General features: G+C 36.1%; 1 protein-coding gene across 8 annotated transcripts in view; it reads right to left on the minus strand.

The window, feature by feature from the left end:
• Window positions 1-8,068: 8,068 nt before the first annotated feature.
• The window catches only part of SYT1 (synaptotagmin 1), a 304,769-nt gene continuing 289,201 nt past the window's right edge, over window positions 8,069-23,636 (minus strand). For all 8 annotated transcript variants that reach the window (XM_087723405.1, XM_087723400.1, XM_087723402.1 and 5 more), the window contains 2 exons: window positions 12,608-12,741; window positions 8,069-11,331 (listed from right to left, as the gene is read on the minus strand). In XM_087723405.1, the coding sequence (XP_087579531.1) occupies window positions 11,125-11,331; window positions 12,608-12,741 (341 nt within the window). In that variant the 3' untranslated portion in view covers window positions 8,069-11,124. The remainder of the gene's footprint in view (window positions 11,332-12,607; window positions 12,742-23,636) is intronic.

Genomic DNA, 23,636 nt, shown 5'->3' on the forward strand with positions numbered 1-23,636 from the left:
AATCACCCTTATTAGGTAACATTTTGTTAGTTAGGATATAAATGTACAGCATATTTTTTCAACTTTCTCTAATATCAATACATCCTGTATTCCCCCCCCCCACATATAATTGATACGTTTTTCCTGGCTTCAATGATAAAGTAAATACATTTAAGGAAGTGACTGAATTTTTAGCTCCACAAAAGCATACAACTGACACAGATAGGTACAAACCTATTCATTCTAGGAAGGCTTGGGTTATACCTGTTATTGTGTACAGTTTATTGCTTTTGGGTGGATCACAGAAATATTAGTTGGACAGAGAACAATCAGAAAGTGAACAACCTAACATTTTAAATGGATGTGCCATGTTCTCCACTAATGAAACTGAGAGAGGAAGCATTTGCCAGAACAATTTTTCCAGGAATTGGATCAATGTTGCCTATATAATTCTTATTTCAACAGTGTTGTTTTGGGCTGAGGAAACGGTAACTTTTTCATCTTGAAAAAAATCTCACCCTCTTCCAAGTGAGATACTCATTCATTCTTAATGAATAATTTGTCAAAGAAGCCTAATCAAAAGAAAGTGATGAAAAAGTGAAATGATTGTCTCCTAAAACATTTTAAGGAGACATTGATTTGCTTCAACAAAGTAATTTGGGCATTGAAATCCTAAATTGCCGTGGGACAGTGCTGCGGAAAAATCTTTTCTGTCTCTCCACACCCATCCCCCACCCCTTAGCATTGGTTGAAGTACTTCCAGGCTCAGTAGTTTGGAGATTGCTTGAAGATTTCATCAAAGGTTCCCAAGAGGAAGGCCTTCACCTTAAAGCTGGCATCTTCAGTATGCATTGTGGGCAATTGCATTGTGTGTCTCAGAGCTTCTTATCTGCTCAAACAAGAATAGCCTTCACCATACTTCTGGGGGAGGAGCCTGTCGCCGACAGGAGCTCAACGGAGCTCCTCTCAGAGTTCTGGTCTGTATATCTTATAAGATCTATAGATATCTCCCCTTTCTGGCAGAAAGGGGCAGGGAGAAGGTCAGTCGTTAGGATCTCTTTGTAATTCACAGCCTTTTTCTTCGCTGTGAATGGAGAAGAGGTTCAACAATAGCTGAGCTTTTACTCCAGCCAGTTCTTCTCAGCTGCTTTTTTTTTTTGCAGCGCTAGGCAGGTTGCCCCCTCCCCCCAGGACAAAGCTAAGCTATTTAAAAACTAATCCGGGCGGGGACCATTCCTGAGAAATCTCTTCTATTAATATTCAAAATACCAGCTTCAACTTTGTAAAAGGCTTCCTTTTCTAGCTGCGTCACAAGATGGCGATCTTATAGCTTTTGTGTTTGATGTGACGTACTTAATCAGCCCTACTCTCCTGAAGGCTTCTCCGTATCAACTGTTAAAAGATTACAAATAGTATCCCATTTAAAACTGAGGGGAGCAGAGACTTTGATTGTTGACTTGTTTGATTGCTCGTTTTTTTTATTTTTTGGGAATGGCTCCCAAATTGAAGCAGAAGCGCTTCCTTAATAACACATCTCAAGAAATTGCTATGAAGTCGCTGCCCTTGCCTCCTACGCCCTCTACTGGAGATTTGTTAATGCAAGAATTTCTTTTCAAAACGCTTAATAATTTCAGACAGGAAATCAATCAATTTATATCGGATTTATATGATAAATTTGATGCTAAAATTGCTCAAACAAAGGAGGATATGATCGGAATTATGACAGTTATGACAGACTATATTGCCGAAATGGAGGATAAATTGGAACTTTTGGAAGAAACCAACTCTAATTTGACATCCAAAATCCAAACGTTACAACAGGAAATTGAAAATGCTCAAAAACAACTTGTCATGATAAATTATAATAAGACTGCGTTTGCAATAAGAGTTAGAGGACTGCGTGAAAAGGAACAGGAGAATTTGAAACAGATCTTCTTTGAGGCTCTTAGTCGTTCGGTGGGAAGTCCGGGACTTAACTTTGATTGGCAGATTCAAAAAATTTACCCCCAGAACTCACGTGTAGCAAAACAGCGACAGCTTCCGAGGGATATAATTATATATTTCACCACAAGGGAATCCAGAAATGTGATAATACAGAGGCTTTACAACAAGAGGCTGAGAATTGATGGACAGGACTTGATTGTTTTTAAAGAAATACCATCTCAAATATTAAGAGCAAGGAGAGACTACACTTTCTTAACTGAAGAACTCAGAAATTCTCAGATTCCATACAAATGGGAAGTCCCAGCTGGCATTACAGTTACATTTGAGAATCAAAAACATCGTCTTAATTCTGTTTGTGAAGCCCGAGATTTTTATTACAAGATTCTGAAGGCGGGACTTCCTGATTCATCCGGACCTGGAGAGAGACAAGGAGAAGGAGAAGATAAGCAGCGGGACACGTGGCTACAAGGCGGAGGGTGTTGCTTTCCTCTTCCGGAAGGGCAGAAGAGTAAAGAATAAAGATTTAGCGATGCTTTTAAAATACTTTTCAAATTTTTAGTTCGAATAAAATTTCATGATTTCTGCCTGGTATAAAATGGCAAAGTTGTATATCGATGATGAGACATGGAGGCTGAAAGAAGCGCTGCTGATTTTGGACATATATTGTATATAAGATTTGTTTGAACTCTAATTTAAATTGCGCATGAATTATTTTTCCAGGCAAGGAGAGCGGAGATCGTGATTTTCTTGAGTTGTGGTTTGGGACGAACGGAGTTGGGAGGTGCGAGGGAGATGGAAGGGTAGCGAAAGTTCAATTAGATTACTCGGGGTCAGAATGTAAGCTGATGTTTGTATGAATTGCTATTTGAATATAAGGTTAAGAAAGATTAGTCGGAGAGTCTCCAGGAAAGTGGAGTAAATATGAGAGGAGCAATGGACGCGGATAAAATATATATGTGGACACGGGTAAAGGCAGGGTGGAAGGTATAAAATTTATATGTGGATGTGGGTAAGGGCAGGATGGGAGGTGTTGGAAATGAAAAATGAAAGAAGTACTTGAGTTTAATGGCTTTATAGAAAGGTTTGGATATTTGGATAAAAAAGAGATAAATTAAAGGTTTGAATAGATAGAAATAGATATACCCCAGTGCTTGATAAAGAATTATGCCGGGTATGGGACCTGGGAAGTCGTAAGGGGGTTAGGGAGGGGGAATTATAGGGGGGAGGGGGGAGGGTGGAAATACAGTTTCAATTCTCAGAACAATAAGAATGCACTTGTATACTGTTGCTCTCTTTTCTTTTTTTTCTTTTTCTCTTTTCTTTTCTCTTTTTTTATTATTATTTTTCTTAATTTTAGAGTAAAATATAAACTGAATAGATTAATGAATTGTAGAGATACACCAAAGTGAGGAGTAGAGGGAAAGAAGAGGAAGAAGTAAAGAGGGAGTGAGAGGGGAATGTAAGGAGGGTGAGATGGAGGGAAGGAGAGATGTCTGAGGGGGAAGGGAAGTAGAAGAGGGGAATGTTGGAGGGGAGAAATGAAAGTTGGAGGGGGAGAAGAAAGGGTGTATGGGGGATTGAAGTGTTATGTTGGTTTTTTATGGTGGAATTTTTGTTTTGTTTTGTTATGCACAGTATATAAGTGATTGTATAAAATGAAAATGAAATAAAACAGTTTAAAACAACAACAAAAAAAAGAATAGCCTTCACCACATGCCAGAGAACTTGACAGGTTGCACACTTTTAGCTTTTGGCTTTTGGCATTTCCTGTTGTCCCTTCCAGTACAGCACAGTTTGGGAGGCTCCCTCCATAATCCCACTAGGGACGATTCTGCAGGGCTTTCATCTGTAATATGAGCTCTGTGAGATGGAACAAGAGGTGTGCCAAGGGACAATGAAGCCAAGCAATATAGTTACTTTGCTTAACTCTAAGCACTATTGCTGCTTTTCAAGGCTTTGCACTTTTTGATATACTTTTTCATACACTGCCATCTCCAGTGAAAAAAATCACACATATGTTTCCACACTATACCCATTTTTGATCTCCCTTAATACTTATCACCATGGTCTGGTCTCCAAATCTCTCCAGTGGTCAAGTCACTGCAACCTTTCATTAGCATCATTTTCTCACTGTAACACTTTCAGAAGATTGACTGAAACTGCTTAAGAAAGCATTTGTCATCATCTCCTTTTTGTAAAAGGGATGCTTCCTAGAAGCACGGCTCACATATTCAGCTGCCAATAATTCTGCAATACCAGGCATTGTAATTTGTATCAATGTGATAAAGTTATTACCAATTTGATCTTGCTCATATCTCATTAACGGGTGGGGGGAGGTGCTTGTTAGATACTTTATGCCTTGTCTCCAATGCAGCTTCCTCCTCTTCATGTACTCCAAACATCTGATGGAGGTTTTTATAGATATCCCTGCAGTCAAGAAGAAGTGTGGTTTTGTGGAAACTCCTGCTTGACTTACAGTAAAGCCTCTGCAAACTTTAGCTTCAACATCCAAATGTCATGGCTAAGCATGATGAATAAAGGTAACCCCAGAATCTTTATGTTGAACATAATGAGGATAATTTTTTTCTTCAGTGAGATGTTGAATTTATAAATTAGCCATCTTGTGGGAAATTTCTGTTGAGATTTGCTGTACTAAAACAGAATGGTAGGCTGTACTGACAAGTAACTGAAATGGCACAAAAAGTCATAAACATCTCTCACTAAGGCATAATTTGTATTTTGAAAATTAGGAATCTGATCTTTCCCTAAAACAAGAATGCCCCTGCAAATATAAACCAGCAAATCAGTTAGGTATTGGAAAATAAAGATTATTTTCCCTGTTTTGCATAAATTAAAAACAATGAGTGAATCTTGACATGAAAGGCATTTGAGAAATTTGGATGTTTTTAAGTTGCTAAGTAAACTCAGTCGGGAAGAATATTTCTTTGCTAGTTGATTAGGAGCTAAATGAACTGAATAATAAGGATAATTTTGCTTCTCTCTGTGCTTAGAGAAATGGCAATTATTTAAAACTTGGTTTCCTTATGATAGCCTAACTGATAGCAATAAGGAATATTTTGATTACCAACAATATATGAAAAAAAATCATTTAAAGTCTGAAATATATCCTTGAAACATTTTGAAAAACTCCAGATCAAGGTATATGTTATCAGTACATTTCTATGGAGATGGGAAATTTCTGAATTGAAGTTAGAATATATTAACTGAAGTCAAGACTGAAGATAGAAAAAGAGTATGGTAGGAGTGGAAAAAAATTAATAGCAATAGCATAGCCTTGAGTTTGGGATAAAATAGGCCATGTTAAAATATTTAGAAAGCATAATTTATTCATTAACTTATTTCCCCAAATTCTGCTTAGGACGGCATCATTTAAACCACAATCATATAACTGTGCAGAGTTATTATTGGGAAGTTGCAAAATGACATTTAAAATCATGGCATTGTTGTTTGGTGAGATATGAAGACACTGCTCAAAAATGCTTCCGGAACATAATTTTGAAGAAGACATCTGATGTACCATTTCTACCAATGAGTTGATTGATCCTCCTCAGAAATATATTTAGCCTTCAAAGCCTCTACCACTAGCAGAGTGCACTATTAAATTCAGATATATCATAAAAGACCAAAAAGATCCTCGATTCTGTTAAATTTTTAATTCAACATTAACCTTTCCAGTCGTGATCAGTCAGATATTCTCAAAAATGGAGAAGCAAAGCATGAAGGCAATAATCCTCTTTAATTCTTTGCTCCAATAGTTAACATTCAGAACTTCTCTTTATTGTATTTATTCAAAAGGAAAAAAAAAGCTATGATCACTGAACTTTGTGCAATGCCTAGCTTCTCCAATTTGTCAATATAAGGCTACAGTATAATTAAACTCAATTTGGAAACCTTTCTCTCTGTCAGCACTATAAATGTGGACATTTAAATGTGACGTGCTTTTGTGTGTGTGTGTGTGTGTGTGTGTGTTTGTGTGTATGTGCACATGTGTGTGTGTGTGCCTGTGTGTAACGTGTGCCTAAGTGTGTAGATCTCTTGTCCCACTTTTCCATTCCTGCATCTGGTTGTATTAAGTCTAGGACAAATTATTGTTCACTTGATAATTTCCTCTGCAAGTTGAAACATTAATGAAGTAGATTTACAAGTTGCATGGATAGCTTGCTTACTATTCAGATGAGCCTGAACACTATTGCCTTGCAAAGCACTTTTCAAAATTTGAGTAGAACAAATATGGCATAGACCATATGCAAAAACACATCAGGCAAGGCCAATATATACTGCTTAATATTCAGCTGCTTCATCTTTCACCTGAAGGTTTGTGTCAGGGATCTACATGGCAGAAAATGTGCCTACTTTTCCTATTCTGTATCCACTAACAATTGATCTATTTACAGTCTAAGTCTACCTTTAAAAAATGCTAGAACATTACTTAATATAATCTAGGTATTCTGATAGACTGGGCTTCGGTCAATGAAAGGTTAAACATTTTTTGCTCCAATTAACTAACACAGCTAATCTCTCTACTGGTAGTATCTAATTTTGTGCTTGTTAAATTTTAGCTTATCAATTAGCACTTCACTTTATCTTGTCATGACCATTAGGCTGCAGTTTTGTATTCTCTTTAGACATTAATGTCTAATCAAGATCTGTTGAATTAAAGGCTGACAGTGAATTTATTAGAATCTCTACAGTCTGTCTACCTATGCTTCAGTAATCTTATCCCTTTGCTTGCAATAAGCTTCTGTTGCTTTTTTTCTTGATGTGTTAAAAGGATTGTCATTCTTTAATAGTTTTAGCAATGGAATTATTTCTTTGGTTGTTCTGTCAGCAGTACATTTGTTTCCCTCCAACTCCCCACCAGAGTTTGTTTTATAGTCTTAATTAGGACAAAACTCTTTCCTGGATTTAAAAATAATAATGCCTTGATTCTCTTTAGGTATGGAAGTGAATAATTTTAATGCTGATTTTATATTTTAGAATGTGTTACTAATTTTATGTCTGAATTATTCTTTGTCTGTTTTCAGTAGGAATTACAATAGCATTAAGACTTACATACTGCTTCACAATGCTTTACAGCCTTCAGTTTGTAGAGTCAGCATATTGCTCCCAACAATCTCGGTCATCATTTTACTGACTTTGGGAGGATGGAAACCTGAGTCAACCTGAGCGGTCAGGATCGAACAGGATCCTGGCAATGAGCTGAATTAGCCAGCAACGCTGCATTCTAACCACTGTGGCACCATGGCTCAAGCAATTTATAATCAAGTAGAAAACAAAGAGGAAAGCCATGTTTTGTTTTGTTTTTTGCCTATGATGAGGCAAAACATCAGGAACCTGGTAGGACCTTTTCTAATACATTTTATTAAAAGGTATATTTCATGAGCTCAGATTTGTAAATTGGAAAAGGTACTACTCAATTTCTTCTGATGTTTTTCAACCAAGTATAAGTATTTCATCCATTTTACTTCTGTCTTTTCTCTTTTTCTGTTTGAATGTACATTCAAAGCCAGGGAATATTTGTGCAAAAATAGGTGCCCATGCACTTAAGTTCTCAGTTGTGATGATGTAGGCATTCTCATGGCCCTTGGAATAGTTCTTATAGTTGGACACTGCTTAAAGCCATATGAATGCACAGAGACAATGACTTAGTATTAAGGACAGCTCCTACTCCCACTTACTGAAGAACTGATTTTAAATAGCAAATTATTTTGATGTGAGAATTTATTAAGCCAGAAACGAACCATCATTTGGTTGCTCTGTAGTTGGTTGTCATTTTTTATTTGTATAGTTATATATCACCTAGGTTTAATGTCACGTGAAGAGAGACAATTTGGTACAGTAGTTAAAGCATCAGGCTAGAAACCAGGAGACTGTAAGTGATCTTGGGCCAGTCACTTTCTCCTAGCCCTAGGAAGGGGGCAATGTCAATTCACTTCTGGAAAATATTGCCAAGAAAACTGCAGGGAGTTGTCTAGGCAGTCTCCAAGAACTGGATATGAGTGGTATTTTTAGTTTGTTTTTTGTTGCATGTCATCCAGAATCACATTATTTGAAATAGGTGGCTTTATAAATTTAGGCTTTTATAAATAAAAATGAATAAATAATGCTGAGAACACTTGAGGCATCAACAGGAAATAAAACATTTTATTGGATATTGGGTAGTATGTACGTTTTATTTAACAACACCTGGAAAACTCTACTGTGGGATTCACTACACAAAAGTGAAACAAAAGATAAACCACCTTCATCAAAACTAAATGTAAAATACAGCTAAACTTGTCAGCTCGCGGGTCACGAGCCATATGGCAGGATAGAACACCCCAAATATTTCTACAAGATACAGAGAAAAACCCCACATATAGAAACACTCAAGCAGGCAGTAAATATACACAAAGGCAACTAGGATCTTTCTACAGCATCAGATTCTAATACTTTACACAGCTTTGTCAGGAAGGTACATGTGGCTTCTTTTGAGGATGAAAATGTCATCTTGGTCAAATAGAACATTTTTCTGCTGAAAATGATGGAACATTACAAACAATTCCGCAGTGACATTCATTCTGGCAGTGTAAAAAGAGAATCAATTTAGAATACCTTCACACAATGAATCAATTCTGGCAGCTTCAGCCTGAAATTTCTCTCCCATTATGCTGATCAACTAAAAGAAGTTACAGCAGAACTGAACCCTCTGTGCTTAGGCTCACTCTCTTTGGTGAGATTTGGTGGTTGTATACAATTACAAAAGGACCCTCTTACATATAGTTCAATTTATCTGATTCAATTTTGCCTTTTCCTCTTAGATGTAGAATGGTGTTTCTGAATCTCAGCAACTTTAAGATGTGTGGACTTCAATTCCCAGAATTCCCCAGCCAGCAAGCTTGCTGGCTGGGGAAATCTGGGAATTGAAATTCATACCTCTTAAAGTTGCTTAGGTTGAAAACACTGATGTAGACAGTAGAAAGAGCACCAGAATGATAAATGTTGGTCCTTGTGGAAAGCTAAATAGAAACTGGATTAAATTGCCACAATCCATTTGTGGCTTGTGAGTTCAATTCTCTACATTTCCTAAGTAACTTGCCAGCTTAGAGCTCAGAAAAAGGAGACCTGTCATTTAAAAAACATGACTGGAGATGCCTTTTTTCTTAAAAAAGGAAACTATATATTTTGAAATTATTTCTGAGGAAATCCCACATTTACTACTAAAAGTTTTTTTTAATGGGAAGGAGCAGGGGGAAAAGTCTCCTTGGATATTTTTTTATTTTTGGTGCTTGGTTGTTACTGAAAATAGAACCTGTCTTTCAACATATTAAAATATATTTACAATCTTTTAAATAAATATGCAGCATTTAAATAAATTAATGAAAGGGTCTCCAAGGAAGAGAACCCAATTGCAAAAATAATGCCCCGATGCGACACAATGAAATAATATAAGCTAAAGTGACCATTGGTCTTTTTCTGAAGGACAGCCTCTACCATCAACCTGGGGAGAGATGTGGAATATTGCACAGTGTCGACAAAATGCTGTGTTGTCAGTCCATTCTAAATGATGCCTTGTCCTGTGCATAGCTCTTCAGTTCTGAATTGGTCCATAGCTATAAGAACATCTTGTGCTATGCAATCCTTCGGCAGTGCAGTAGAAGGGAATGGCAGTATTTTTACAATATCACTACAGAATAAATTGATTGCTATCCACTGAGAGAACTACAGTTTCTAAGCACACACGGCAGTCACAGTGATACACAGAGCAGTCTTTTAAGACGCTTATGGAATGACTAATAGCTTCATAATAGTGCCATTTACTACATAGTAACATTGAAAACATTTAAAAACTCCTCCTGAAACGAGCATCTAGTGTACATAAGAGGTTGCTTCAGTTTGCTAGAACTTGTTCTTTGTTTTGTTTCACTTTTTTTAAAGGACAAATTAAAACTTATTAGTATAAATAGTATATAAAAGGTCACTAGCTGTTATCTTTTGGCTTGCTTTGAAGTGCATTCAGAAATATGGCTAATTTTTTGTCCTCTTTTGATGGGATTGTACAATACTGTCTCGTCACCATGAAACTACTTTTGTATAATAAACACACACGGCTGTGATTTTTTTTGTTTTGCTTTAAAAAATATTCTGCATTCCTTCTCATCTGGCTTAGTATAATAAAATATTTTGTTACAAAGTCTAATGTGCAAACTCATTAGAATTAGAGAATGTGAGAGCACAAATGGGATTCACAGTATGCAAATTCGTATAAAGGTGATAAAGGAGAGCTACTTGTCTTCAAGTATATATGTTTGCCACAGGTAGTAGCAGGGCGGCGGTGGCGGCTGCTACATAACCCTGAAATGATTCCCACACATAGTCTATATGTTGCTATGTGTAATATTTCATGCTCCCACCTCCCTCCCTTGATGTAACTGTACCTTCATTTCTAAGTGTAAAGCCATGATTTCAGTTTGTTTATACACACACACACACACACACACACACACATATATATACAAGAGAGAAAGAGGGGAAAAAAGTGATCTATCAGCTTCTGCTATGCTTCCTAGAAGTCAGTCCTGCTCAGATCATGCAAAATTGCCCACAAGAAAAGTCTACCAGTGGATTCATTCTTTCAAGAACATATCTTGATATTGTAATGGTTCAGTTGAAAGCTCAGATTTAAGTTGTCCTTTAAGATGTCAGTGTAACACTACTAGTGCCTTACAAGTTGGAATTTTTGCTGGAATGCAGACAATAGTTACCCTATAATATAATTATCAGCTCTCCTATATCTCAGTCAATTTACATAATTTAAAATATAACATCTTATTAAAAACATCTAGATATACACAGATTAGGAAACGTTACGACAAACAAATAAACAGACTAGAAATAAATTTTTAGATACTGGTATGTACAACTGTGTGATACAATAAATAATTTCTGTCATGCTCTATCTACACATATTGCTTAAAAGAAGAGTAGATCTGAGGGCAGTGGTGAGATGGAGTGCCTTATAGGGCTGTTTCTACATTAAAGTTGTGCAAATTAAAACGAGTAGAAGTACCACTGATCTGTGTTGGGGATGCATGGCTGGAAATAAAAGGACCCATATTACTGAGGTATTTACAGATACTGGCTAAAGAGCACTATATGGGCAAATGCAGAAAGGCTTTCTTTTCACATTTCACTTTCTTCCTACTTCTTGACGGCAAGCATGGCATCTACTTCTTCCTCTTGCTGTAAGGTATGCCACTGTGCAATGGGTCGTCTTGGGTTGGCCAACATGTCTGACCAATGTCGTAGCTCCGCACCAGTGCTGTTGTAGCCCACAAAGACTTTGCCAATGGCATCATTCTTGCCAATCTTGTCATAGTCCAAAACAGTCACAACAACTTGCACTTTCTAAACAATGGGAAGAGAACAAAGCAAGATTGAAAAATGCAAATCCATACATATTGCTGCTGAGATTGTCAGAATTAGGGTTAGGGTTCATGAAGTAAGTGGGCAACAATATATGGTAAGCTCAGATCTGGTTTACCTTGGTTTTTCCTCCTAGGGATAAATCCTGTCTATAAATCCTGTTCCAAAAAGCTTATCATTGGCAGTTTTTCAGTGTATACAACTGATCTTCTTCTTCTATTCTAATTTTTCTCTAAACTGGATATTGAAAAAGTTGAAATAATCTTGCCTGGGATAGTGTCAATGCTTCAGTAATGAGATTGCACTGTCAAATCACTCTTCTAAAATATTTATGTACCAGAAATGTAAGTCTTATGGTTGGGCACATATTTTTAAATCAGAACTTTTTGTTTAAATCAACAGATACAATATGAATGGATGAATCTCCCTGCAGTCTGTTGTAACAATGCTTCAGCCTCAGTGACTTGGTGAAATTGTGCTGAAGCAGATGATGACCCTTATCACTACATTTATATATCATACTGGAAAGTTAAGCTGTGATCCTGTAAATCGGGATGGACAGCCCTGCTTTTCTGCCAAGAGCTGCATTCGCTTGGGAGTAATTTATAGAACCCCGTATGCCAAAAGTGATTGGGATTTAAGGAAGCAATAGGACCACAGTCAAAGATGGATGGCCACTTTTTCTCCTTCTAGGCTTTTTGATGTTTCCTTTTTTGTCTTTTGGTTTTAGCTCATATTTCTTTTTTTCTTTATTGTCAGAAGACAAAACTGTTCACTTCCAGAGGGCTTTTGAAATGAGATAAAAGCACGGAACTAAGCTGAGTTCTCTGGAATTGCCAACACCTATTATTTACTTAGGTATCTTATTATAAGTATGGCTTTAGTTATGCAGTTGAGCAGAAAAGCTTTATAACTATTACTGCACTGCCTTTAAATATTTTGATTTGATAAAATGATCAAATCATCTGAAAGAATGGAAAACAACAAAACTGATTTTCTCCTGACTTACTGGAATAAAATCACAACTGAATTTTCTATTTAGCATCCATTGCTGAATAAATATTCATTATATGCTGCCTGTTTGAAGAATTGATGTTCCTAAGTACTGTATTGTTCTTTTTTTTTTTTTTTTTTTTTACTTTTGTAGCAATCTTCCTTGTTTCATCCCATGCAGGACTATTGCATAGGTATTGCTGAAGATACCTGTGAAGAGGAGCAGAATTTCAAGGTGAAGAAGGAATTGCAAGTTTGATATTACCTGGATTTGCTCAAATGGTACTTCAAAGCTGAATGATTCATTGTAATAAGGATTCAGAGTGTTCTTCTTAATTGTTGTCTTCTTTTTCTTCAACCGTTTCCCATTCTGCATCAGATGAATTTTCACATAAGGATCTAAACAACAACAGAAACAAGTTTTTCAGAAACTGATAATCCAATTTTGCTCTGCACAATGAAAGTTCCAGTGAAAACACACTTTTAAATATAAACCACAGTTCAATACGTGGCTATTTAGTTCCTTTGGCTTAGTATGGTCTGAGGCTAACATAAAAGCCAGGAAAAAAAATTATATTTAGGCAGACAGGTTTTAAGGATTTATTTGTTGTTTATCTTAATGGAGTTTGGGATAGGAAATCTGGGGTACCAAAAACTACATGACCACTACAAGTGGAAGTTACAAATGGAAGTTGAAGACTATCATATGGTTGTAAATGCAGGGAAATTGCTGAGCAGTCAACATTTGATCATATTATGAGATAAAAGCACAGAACTAAGCTGAGTTCTCTGGAATTGCCAACAACAACAAAAACTTCAAGGACCAGGCATCAGTGCCATTTGTTCAACAATGTCAATGTAACTTCAAATGCTCACTGAATAAATAGTTATTAAGTGAGGTCTAATTGTACTTCCAAGTTTTTTTTTTTAAAGTCAACCCAAACAATTTTTCTATACAACTAATAGCTGCCTAAATTTCAATTAACTAATAATAAATTACTAGTAGGTTTGCATTAACCAATGGTGGTCAATAGTTTTCTAGGAATGTAAGCTATATTTCATTATTATCCTATTTCCTAATCCAGAAATCAAATATTTTTATGAAAAGGGCACTATATTAATGCTTAAACCAGAGGTAGTCAACCTTTTTATACCTACTGCCCACTTTTGTATCTCTGTTACTGGTAAAATTTTCTAACTGCCCACCAGTTCCACAGTAATGGTGATTTATAAAGTAGGGAAGTAACTTTACTTTATAAAATTTATAAAGCAGAGTTACAGCAAACCCCTACCACCCACCATGAAAGCTGGAACACGCACTAGTGGGCGGCAGGGACCAGGTTGACTACCACTGGCTTAAATAGAAATTGTAAATGGTATCCAAATTTTATGATGGTTAAGTAAATCAGAAATGGAGACCAATTGATTAATGCATTCATATTCAAATAAGAGGATAAAAATAGTTTAAATCTACATAACAACACAGTATGTCAATTATCAATTGGATGGGTAGGAGAAAAATTTAAAATAATTATAATAATTGATTTTGTAATGTTTGTGGCCAGGAAATTGTACACGTGTGCTGTCTGTTGTTTAGCAATACTGCAAACCTTGCCCTCTTTTCCTATTTTTTCCTCTATATAGCATTGACTTTGGATGAAACAGCTTTTGAAACAGACTCCTGTTCAAGCACTGGGATATCCCTGAACAGTAACAGATGCAAGTCACACATCCAGCTAATAAGGAAAATATATCTAAAACACGGAGTCTGAAGTCATTGAAATCTCTCAAGTGCAGCCATTCGCTGTTAGTGCTAATAGGCTCTTTTAAAAGTTGGTATTTCTGATCCGCCTGATGAGACACTCCCTGCTATATTGTAATGAGAAGGACTTGGCTTTTCATTATAGCCCTATCCTTAGGAGGAGAAGAGCTAAGTGAAAAATATTGCTCCTTCAGTTGCTCTAATTAACATTCAACACATGGAAGGCTGGCAGAAGCTGAAAAATTCACAATTAGTATTGTGCATTCCTGATTTTACAAGACTATCTCAAGGGAGGACTAATAGAGAAGCTTTTAAAAGCAGTTCAATTGACATGCTTTGTTTTACTGCCATTTAATGGCAAATGATGTCAGTTCATTACTTAGAGGCAAACAAAGGACTTGTGTCTCAATTGAAATGAAAGCTGAGGTGTATATATATATATATATACAGTAATCTTGATCTCAGAACTGCCACTGCTCATTTACAAAAGGTGTCTCCAATATCCATAGCAAGTGGCTTTGTGGGAAAGAAAGATTTAATTTAGCAAATAATGAACAAACTTCTTGATGTGACAGGCAAGTGAAAAATAAAGTATTTTGTAGGCAGCAGCACGGTTACATGAATTATGCATCAGAAGCATCAAATGTAGAGTGTGGATGCATCAGGAGAGAATTAAGTATCCCTTAAAAAAAAAGCTTGAGTGACAGAGTTTTTAATATGAAAACTAAACTGTAGGTACTATATGTTTTTACATTCTCTTCTATAAAAAGAGAAAAACCTATTTTTGTGAATAGTTACATGGGCAGAATACTAAAAAAAAGACAGTGAATGTGAATGACAAGGCTAGGACACAATGATTATACATTGAATATGAAGATACTGATCTTTAATAAAGGTGTGCAAGTCCTGTGGGCTGATATACATAGTTCAAATATTGTACTGAAGTACATTATGCAGCTCTTATTTGTTTGTATTTTGAGGGGAAGAAGTAGAGAGAGGGGTTGAAACTCATGAATCTCCCATCTTATTACAAAAAGGATTGCTCTGCAGATTAGTACCTTTGCAATACAGTGAAAAAATACTGAAAAAGTCGTTTAATAAGAAGCTCTACCTTACAATTTTCTTGGTGCTTTTCCTGGTTGTGAAAAATTCTTAGGGCTGAGGACTCAACTATGCAAAATAAGCCTTGCAGATTGCCAGGACAGGCTTTCAAATTCAGAAGGTGTTCCTAGTATAAGGGCTTAATCTTTGGTATTCCATTGCAGTCCTCATCCAGTTCTGAACCCATATTTAATCTCTTTCACCCTCTTTCTTTTGCTATGCAGACTGAAAATCTATCTACATATAAACACTGAAGGCATCTGATCTAGGCCTGAAAATTAGAGTGTGGGGGGAAGGCCTGTACTTTGATCATTACAACAGAGTTTAACATAAAAACATATTTCTGATGGTACCAATTTAGTGCTAACCATTAATTGACCAGATTCTTATGTACAAGCTTCAATAAATTTTTTATAGTGCAGCCAACATGAATGATCCTGATTCTTTATGCCTGATAACATTCTTCTTTTCTGCAAGAACCCGCTTCTTAATTATACCAGTCATAAGACATTAAGAACCAATCCCATTTCCCCCATCTTACCAGATATTCTTTTCAAGTAAGAAAAATGATGGAATAAGTAATGGAAAACATGGGAGAATTACAAATGGAAGGCATCATACATTTCATTTAAAATTTCACGACTGAGCAACTCTGATTCTGCAAGAAGTCTTTCTTTGAGTTAAATTGCAGCAATTTATAGGGAAACAAAGAGAGATCCATAAATACAGAATTTTATGTTTCTATCATGAGATCACAAAGGAACACTGAAGCTTGAAGAAAACACATGCATCTCTAAACATTCTTGATTGGATTCAGAGAAGAAAAAGCATATGCTCTGTTTCAAAATAGATCTGGCTACATTTCCCTTCTAATGGCTATGCATGGCGGGGGAAGATTGGGCAGCTGACAAATGACCAGTCTATCAACCCGGCATAGCCATTATATCTTGTATCAGTAAATGTTCAGTTACAGTTTGATAACAACAGCTTTGGGAGTGAAATTGTCTGGCATACTTTTCCATCCTGCAAGTCAAACCTTGAAGAGAAATGTGGTTGGCATTATGTGTCCTTACAGACCAGTAGGATGACATATTTACAGCCTTCAGCTGTATCAGAGGGTTCAAATGCCCCCATAAGGAATTAAAAGACAAACATACTTCAAGGCTAGCAGCCAACCCCTCTCTTGTGAGAACATTACTCAGGATGTGACTTTCAAAGTAGGGATAATTTGTCTTAAGAATTTTCTTTCCCTGTGTTTGTGCATGAGAAGAGATAATGAAGACATCGGAAATAACCTTTATTAAGATTAGAAAAATCACACACATGATTGGCCTAAATCAATATCTGTTACATAATAGGAAAGCTATGGTGGAAAGGAACTAAATTTCAGGAAAGGAATGAGAGGCAGCGTTTCCAAGGAATGGTGCAACAACTGGGGTTACATCAATGTTGTACTTCACAGCACTCTTATCTTTAGGTTTCTATGGCAACAATGGTCAGAAGCAGATCCTGGAGATGAAATCCAGGCCTTATTGCCAGAAGGAGCAGGAAGGCCCACAAATACTACAAAACTGGTTAAGGAAAGAAACGTAAATCTCTAGCTAGCAAAGAGAAGTCGTAACTGAATGTTGAACTTCCCAAATTCAGAGCAATGCATTTCCTGTTTATTATTTATTTCCGAAACCCGTTACCCATTATCCTTAGAACTTACTGCCTTTACTTTTATTCTTCTTTTGTTTCTGTCAGAGGCATATGGCACATGTTCCTTTCATAATCTGAATAAATTGTTTATTTCTACTTAGCATGTCACCTACAGCATTTTGAACCTTAACTATGCACAGAATAATTTCAGATATTAAATGATGTTTTGTGGAAATTGGAGGAGAGAAAGTTCTTCAGACATTTATAAAAGATTGGAAAAAAAAAACTGGAGGACATAAGCAGCATTATTTCTATTCATGTCTCCTGTATAATATGGTAGGGAAAAAGTAAATATTGATGATGTTTGTGTCTGAAGTGCAGAAACTCCAGTCTACATAAATATATACTGCTTATAATCTCTTGTATTTCTCACTCACCTTATGCATTACAATGGCATTACAGCCAAAATCTATCCTATTAAACACCCATTTAAAATTCTGTATTGGAGCAAAAATTCCCTGCCTAACATAAATATAAAATTCTGGAGCAAAGCATCCTTCCTCCTGTTCCATCCAACATTCTTCTGCACATCTGTGATCTGTATCTAGAAGGATAAACACTCCTGAAATTGGAACAATGGATGGGACGTCAGTGCTGTTAAACTGGCAATAAGCCAATGATCTATTCATTGGGGACATTTTAGCCTGGGACTGTTATTTGCAGATGGCCAAAATAAAATGGTTCATCCTGGCTTAAGACTAATTTGAATGGTTACATTTTCAGTATCTCATCAGTTAGACGAGGTGCTGAAAAGTAGAAAGGTTCAATACAAAAGGGTAAATTAATTTAAAAGGGAAGGATTCAAGAATCAGTACTGCTTGACTCCTCTCATCTATCATAAAAGAAAGTGTGGATAGACAGATGTGGGATTCAGGTGAAATTTTCTAACTCACTATAACCAGCAGCTCAGTAAAATACATTTTATCTCAAATAGTCTTTTTGGGATAAAACCCAGGAGGAGCTAAAACTTTTGTACTTAAATCAAAAGCCAATATTATCAAGTTGGCATGATGGGGCAAATAGTGCAACTAAATTACTTGGAGAAATGTGCTTATAATAACACTCTACCCTATAAAGCAATAAAGTTCTGTTTATTCAGCAACCAGGGACCAGTTTCCTATGCTCAGAATTGACATGATTGTTTGTGAGATTTGCACTGTAAGTATACATTGAAAGGAAGAAGGTACAAATAACACTAGTTTACAAATTTTGGGAAATTATTAAACTTCCAAGATAAAATGTGTACATTTTACATACTTGGATTAGATGGATTAGAAAACAGGTGATAAAAGTGCTGATTGGCTAATGTTTTCAAGGTACTTCACAATAAAGATTTATACATAGGCTAGTATTTTTTACTATACAAGAGGGAGATGTTTAATGATCGTGATGCCTCATAACTTCTCAACAAAGTACAGTAGAACAATGAAAATGGTACCACATGGAAGTGTATAAATTTATTTTCACTTTGAAAATGGCAAGGCAGATGACTATGAAAAACACGGAAAATTTGCTTAGGTCGTATAAAGCACTAGTGCAAACCTGTCACTGCAAATTCACTTCTTATACTTGCATTTAGACTATTTCCCTTTGAACTGTGGGGCAGGGAGTGATGAGCATGGTGAGAGATTCCACCAGGCTATCGCAGGCATGGAGAAAAGATACCAAGGGAAATGGAGTCCATCCATGCTTGCTGATTACTGCTGGAATCTCCCAGGGATGATCCTACTGCAGTTCACAAGAGAAAAGCCAAAAAGCTCCGTTTAGATATTGAATAAAGATGGAACCTTGTCATTTAATCTGATGTTAGAGCTTGTCAGTTTTTCATACAAAAAGCATGAAATGTTACATGAAAGATAAATTTATAACAATTGGTGTGGCACCATTCTCACTCATTTTGCAGAAAAGGTATGGAGCATAATCTCACACGCCCTCATAATTTTTAATTATTTTGATGCAATTTTGAAGCTGTATCTTAGAAATTGGGACTAATTAATACTCAGGACTTAATTTTCCTTTATTAGTGACCCAATTCTGGTAAAACTAAACTACTTTCATTAATGAGGCTTTCTCCTTGTATACCAGTGTAATTTCAATTTCCAAACCCAAGCATATACACAATCATGGATGTGGATTCCCATGCTTACATTGCAAGAAACTGGATATGCTATCCTGAGGATTTAGAGGAAAGGTGAAATATGAAATCTAATGGACAAATAAGAAAGAATTTAGCTATTACATTTTAAAAAGTCTTTTTATATATTGCAGGGGGATATAATGAAGGCAACTGCATTACATTAATGAAGAAACAAATTAAAAGTTATGGTGAAGTTATGGAAATCTGGAATTAATTATCCAAAAGAAATGATGAAGATTTTAACTCTGGTTGTTTTTGTAGGACATACTAAATTGAAAAATGTAGTTAATGATGCTGCACGCTATAATTTTCTCCCGCTGTTCCACAGGGCCTTTTAACCCAGCTTTACAGCTTTCCAAAAGTTATAACCCAGGTCAAATGTTAGGAACAAGTATTGTTTTCAGAAATCCAAGTAGTGACTGTTATACATTTCAATGACCTAGCAAGCCACAAAGCTTGGTTAAAAATCCAAGAGATTATGGGAACGAGTACAGCTGTTAAGTGAGGATTGTTGTTGTTTTACTTATTATGTGAAGACAGGCAGGGTTTGGAACATTTTGTTTCAATTCAAACTATGCCTTGAACAGGATTGGAACTTGGAGGGAAATGTAACTATCAAGACAGTGCTTGAGGTGCATCAAACTGCCCAGACAGAATGTACTACTTTTTTTTTTTTTACCAGCAATTGAATTATGCTCCCAGGGATGTCACAAGAATCTGTTCACATCCACAATTTCTCAACCAATTTTGAGAGCACAAGGGGAAATGTTCACATAGGAAACCTCTCTAAAAATTGTAGTCTGACAGGAAAATGATTGTGTGAAGCAATGCACTCCATAGTCAAAGGGGAAAATGGTTCAGTATAATGGATTCCTAACCTTAGTACCTCCAAAGTTCACTTTGGTTCTTAACTCAGATTCTTTAAGGAGAAATAGAATAGTAAATCATTATCAATTCTTCACAAAAAATGTAATCTAATGTGCTCATCACTGGTAAAATAGAGAAAGCAATGAGACTATTCTTTAGACATAAGGAACAATATAAATACATTCTATAAATACACACTGCTGTTTCTTGTTTTGGATAAAAGAAACAAAATAACCATCATAAAGATATTCATTGCATAACTGGTGCAGATTAGACAGTATTTCATTTTATACACATACAAAAATGAAATAATCATTTCCATCAGAGAAAGTGGATATGCGAACACACTGCAGCAAACTGAATAGGAAAATGAAATTTAAAGATAATTGAAGTGAAAATGGGTAATACAGCACAATAATTCTAGCAATGATGAATCACTGTTCTTAGTTTGTGTACTTGCAATGATTCATAGGGTTGGATGGGATTAGAGATCATTTAGTCCATTCCTACCAATGCTTAATAGGTGGTACTTTTGGAATTTTATTTCTAACTATAGCAATAGCAATAGCAGTTAAACTTATATACCGCTTCATAGGGCTTTCAGCCCTCTCTAAGCGGTTTACAGAGTCAGCATATTGCCCCCACAATCTGGGTCCTCATTTCACCCACCTCGGAAGGATGGAAGGCTGAGTCAACCTTGAGCCGGTGAGATTTGAACCGCCGAACTGCAGATAGCAGTCAGCTGAAGTGGCCTGCAGTCTAACCACTGCGTCACCTCGGCTCATTGCCTATATTTGCCCATCTCTGAGCTCATTGCCTATATTTTTCAACCTGCAACTCATCTATCTTGAATTCAGTGTGTGGCTTAAATTTCTACAAAAGTTTTAGTTTGGAAGAATGTTTGATGGGAAAGTGAGAAAGAGACTTAATAAAATGGATTATTAAATATTCCATGCATATAATTTCAAAATAACACAAAACCCAAATGTAAAGAGTAAACTGGGCTGTATCATCATTTTATATTTAAATAGCAATTCTTGCATTGTTAAGGTTATTATTCTATTGACAATATTGTAAAAAGTTTAATAAATATTCAGGACTTTGATATCTAAGAATGTGGGTGAAACTGTTTTATAATGCAATGTATCAAGCTCTAAATATCAAAACAATGACATAGGAAAGGCAAAGGCATCCAATAAAAGAAATGAGGAAAAAAAGAAAACAGAGGCATCTAATTTCTCTCTGTAACTTTTTATGCAACAATAGCATATAATAAATTTGCCAAGTTTGTCTCAGCTTTGAAAGAAATAAGTTTTATTGCTTTTTTTAAACTAAGCAAAAAAATATTTCAGGACTAGACTGTGTGACTGTATTGTTTCATATTGTTTGATTTATTGATATCATGCATTAGAATTCAAAGAGAGCAAGGACTCTCTAGATAATCCATGTTTCTAATGCACTAGTGTGAAACAACAGAAGAAATTATGATGTAAGATAAGGAGTAAATATGACTGGCTGTGGGTATAAGATTTGGACCAAATTCTAGCAATAATGCTGGCAAAATAGATTGCTGTTCTTGCATCTGCAGAATGCCACCCAACAGCAAAATTTACATAGGGTAATCTATACCTATACAAAAGAGCTCTGTGACTTGTTTGTTAGATATTCTGTAGACAGAAACACTCAAATCTACTTGGATTTAGATGCTACATGACCAGAACCAATAGGATAACTGGGCATTATTGACCTTGTGGATTCTAGGGAAGTGGATAGGGTTCTCTGGATAGCATGCAGAGTGGATGCTAATCTTTGCTGGCTCCTTTGGTTAACCCAAAAGAGGTGGTTGACTGGATTTGAGAACAGGTGAATCAATTTTTGTTTGACAGAAGGAATATTTCTATTGCTTGAAAGGAAGAACCAGTGCACTATGTTCCAGAGCAACTCTCTCTCAGCCAAGTTTCGTTGGATACATTTCCAATACTATCTTTTTGAAGAAGTTCTGGAGAAGATAGCAAGATATTTGTTATAAGGGCTCATGGATAAAGTTATTTGGATACATATAGCTCCCCCCTTTTTTAAATATATATTCATGCATTTTACAACATATAAATAAAATGCAATGGAATGGGAATTGTGTAACAAAAATGCAAATAATGTTTAAATTGTTCAGATATCCTGTTAAAGCTATTAAAGGTTCTTAACATAACACTGAAGACCAGGCTATTTCTCCGGGTATTTCAGTTAGGATATTAGATGGATTCTGTTGCTGTGGATGCATGCTTTTTTCTATAATGAGGATCATTGTTTTCCTCTCTGATGTCTGGGGTTACATTTTTTAAATTTTACTTGTGGGAAATGGGCAGTTATATAAATTATATGAATAAATGAGCACATAATTTTAGTTAGCAACCCATTTTCCTGGATGAAAAAAGAAACCTGTAGCGAATGTGGGCAAATTCCACATCAGAAATTAGACGTGTCTAGAGAAAAATAACTTGACTTGTCAATCCAGGTATTAGTTGATAAAACTGAAGCATGGGAAAAGCAAATGCTAAGACCAATTAGTTCCCCCTCCCCCTTGAAGGAATACATTTTGCTTTTGTCTTTGGTGTGTTTGAATAAATCATTGCTGTGGCTGTTTAGAAGCCAGGTAAGAGAAAAAGCTTCCACTGACTGAAACAAAGTTGGAGTTAGCACTCTGGAAATCAAATTAAGATCAGTGAAGCTAGTTACATTATAGCTTTACTGAGATCTGCATTATGTAAAATTATTTTGGTGTGCTTGTGTGAGAGATCTTGAAGCTGAGTAAGACAACTCTATTTCAAAAACACCTGTTCATTGTCCGTTTGTTTTCCAATTTTGTGTGAGCTCTCTGCCTTTGCTGTTGTAGGTAATAAAGATTTAAATTTCTTATTGAATATGTACTGCTTCTCTCACCTGATCCAACTGCAGAAAGATGGGAAGGAAAGTGTAATTCAATGGCAGAGAGGACTTCTGTGAAGCATAGTGGCTGGTGGGAGTACATCATTTCAGCTCTATCCAGGAGTTTCAGGGAGAGGGAAGAACATTGTGGGATGAAGGTGTTGGATCAGAGGGAGTCAAGCCAGTTTACTCTAAGGGTGCATGCATGCATGATTCAATTAATTTGGTGGACAATGTTTGTAGCTCTGCACATATACAAATAGGCATGACACAACACATCTCTATTATTCCACAAACATTTGGTATGCTGAAAAACATACAGTGCGAAGTAAATGCTGCTCTTTATATTGTATTAGCACATAATTAATCTCTCTCTCTCTCTCCCTCCCTCCCTCCCTCCCTCCCCTACTCTCTCCTTCATTGCATTTAGCATGAAAAGCATTGTACAAGACCTCTAGTACCTTAAATTACAATCTTACATTTTCATTTACTGAGTTATAGGATAGTCACCAAAGCTATAGAACAGACATGGTGTCCAATAATGTGTCCCATCAGCTTGTAGTCTAAAGACATCTCAAAATTTTCCAGTGATGCAGTGATACAAATGGATAGTGGATGTAACAATTTTGCTACCTGATACACATGATTTTCACCAAGAAGGCACTGAAGGTGATATAAAGAATGAGAAACCTGAAGAAACAAAATGCCGTAGTTTCAATCCTCAAAATAGGCTTCAATTTTGAAGAGATATTCATTTTGGTGAAAAAGTGGGTAAGAAGGCATATCTTGTGGCTCACTGACTAC

Source organism: Thamnophis sirtalis, unplaced genomic scaffold (assembly GCF_051295495.1).
Source record: "Thamnophis sirtalis isolate CommonGarterSnake01/CBP01778 unplaced genomic scaffold, rThaSir2_p1.2 scaffold_9, whole genome shotgun sequence".
NCBI classification, from domain to species: domain Eukaryota; kingdom Metazoa; phylum Chordata; class Lepidosauria; order Squamata; family Natricidae; genus Thamnophis; species Thamnophis sirtalis.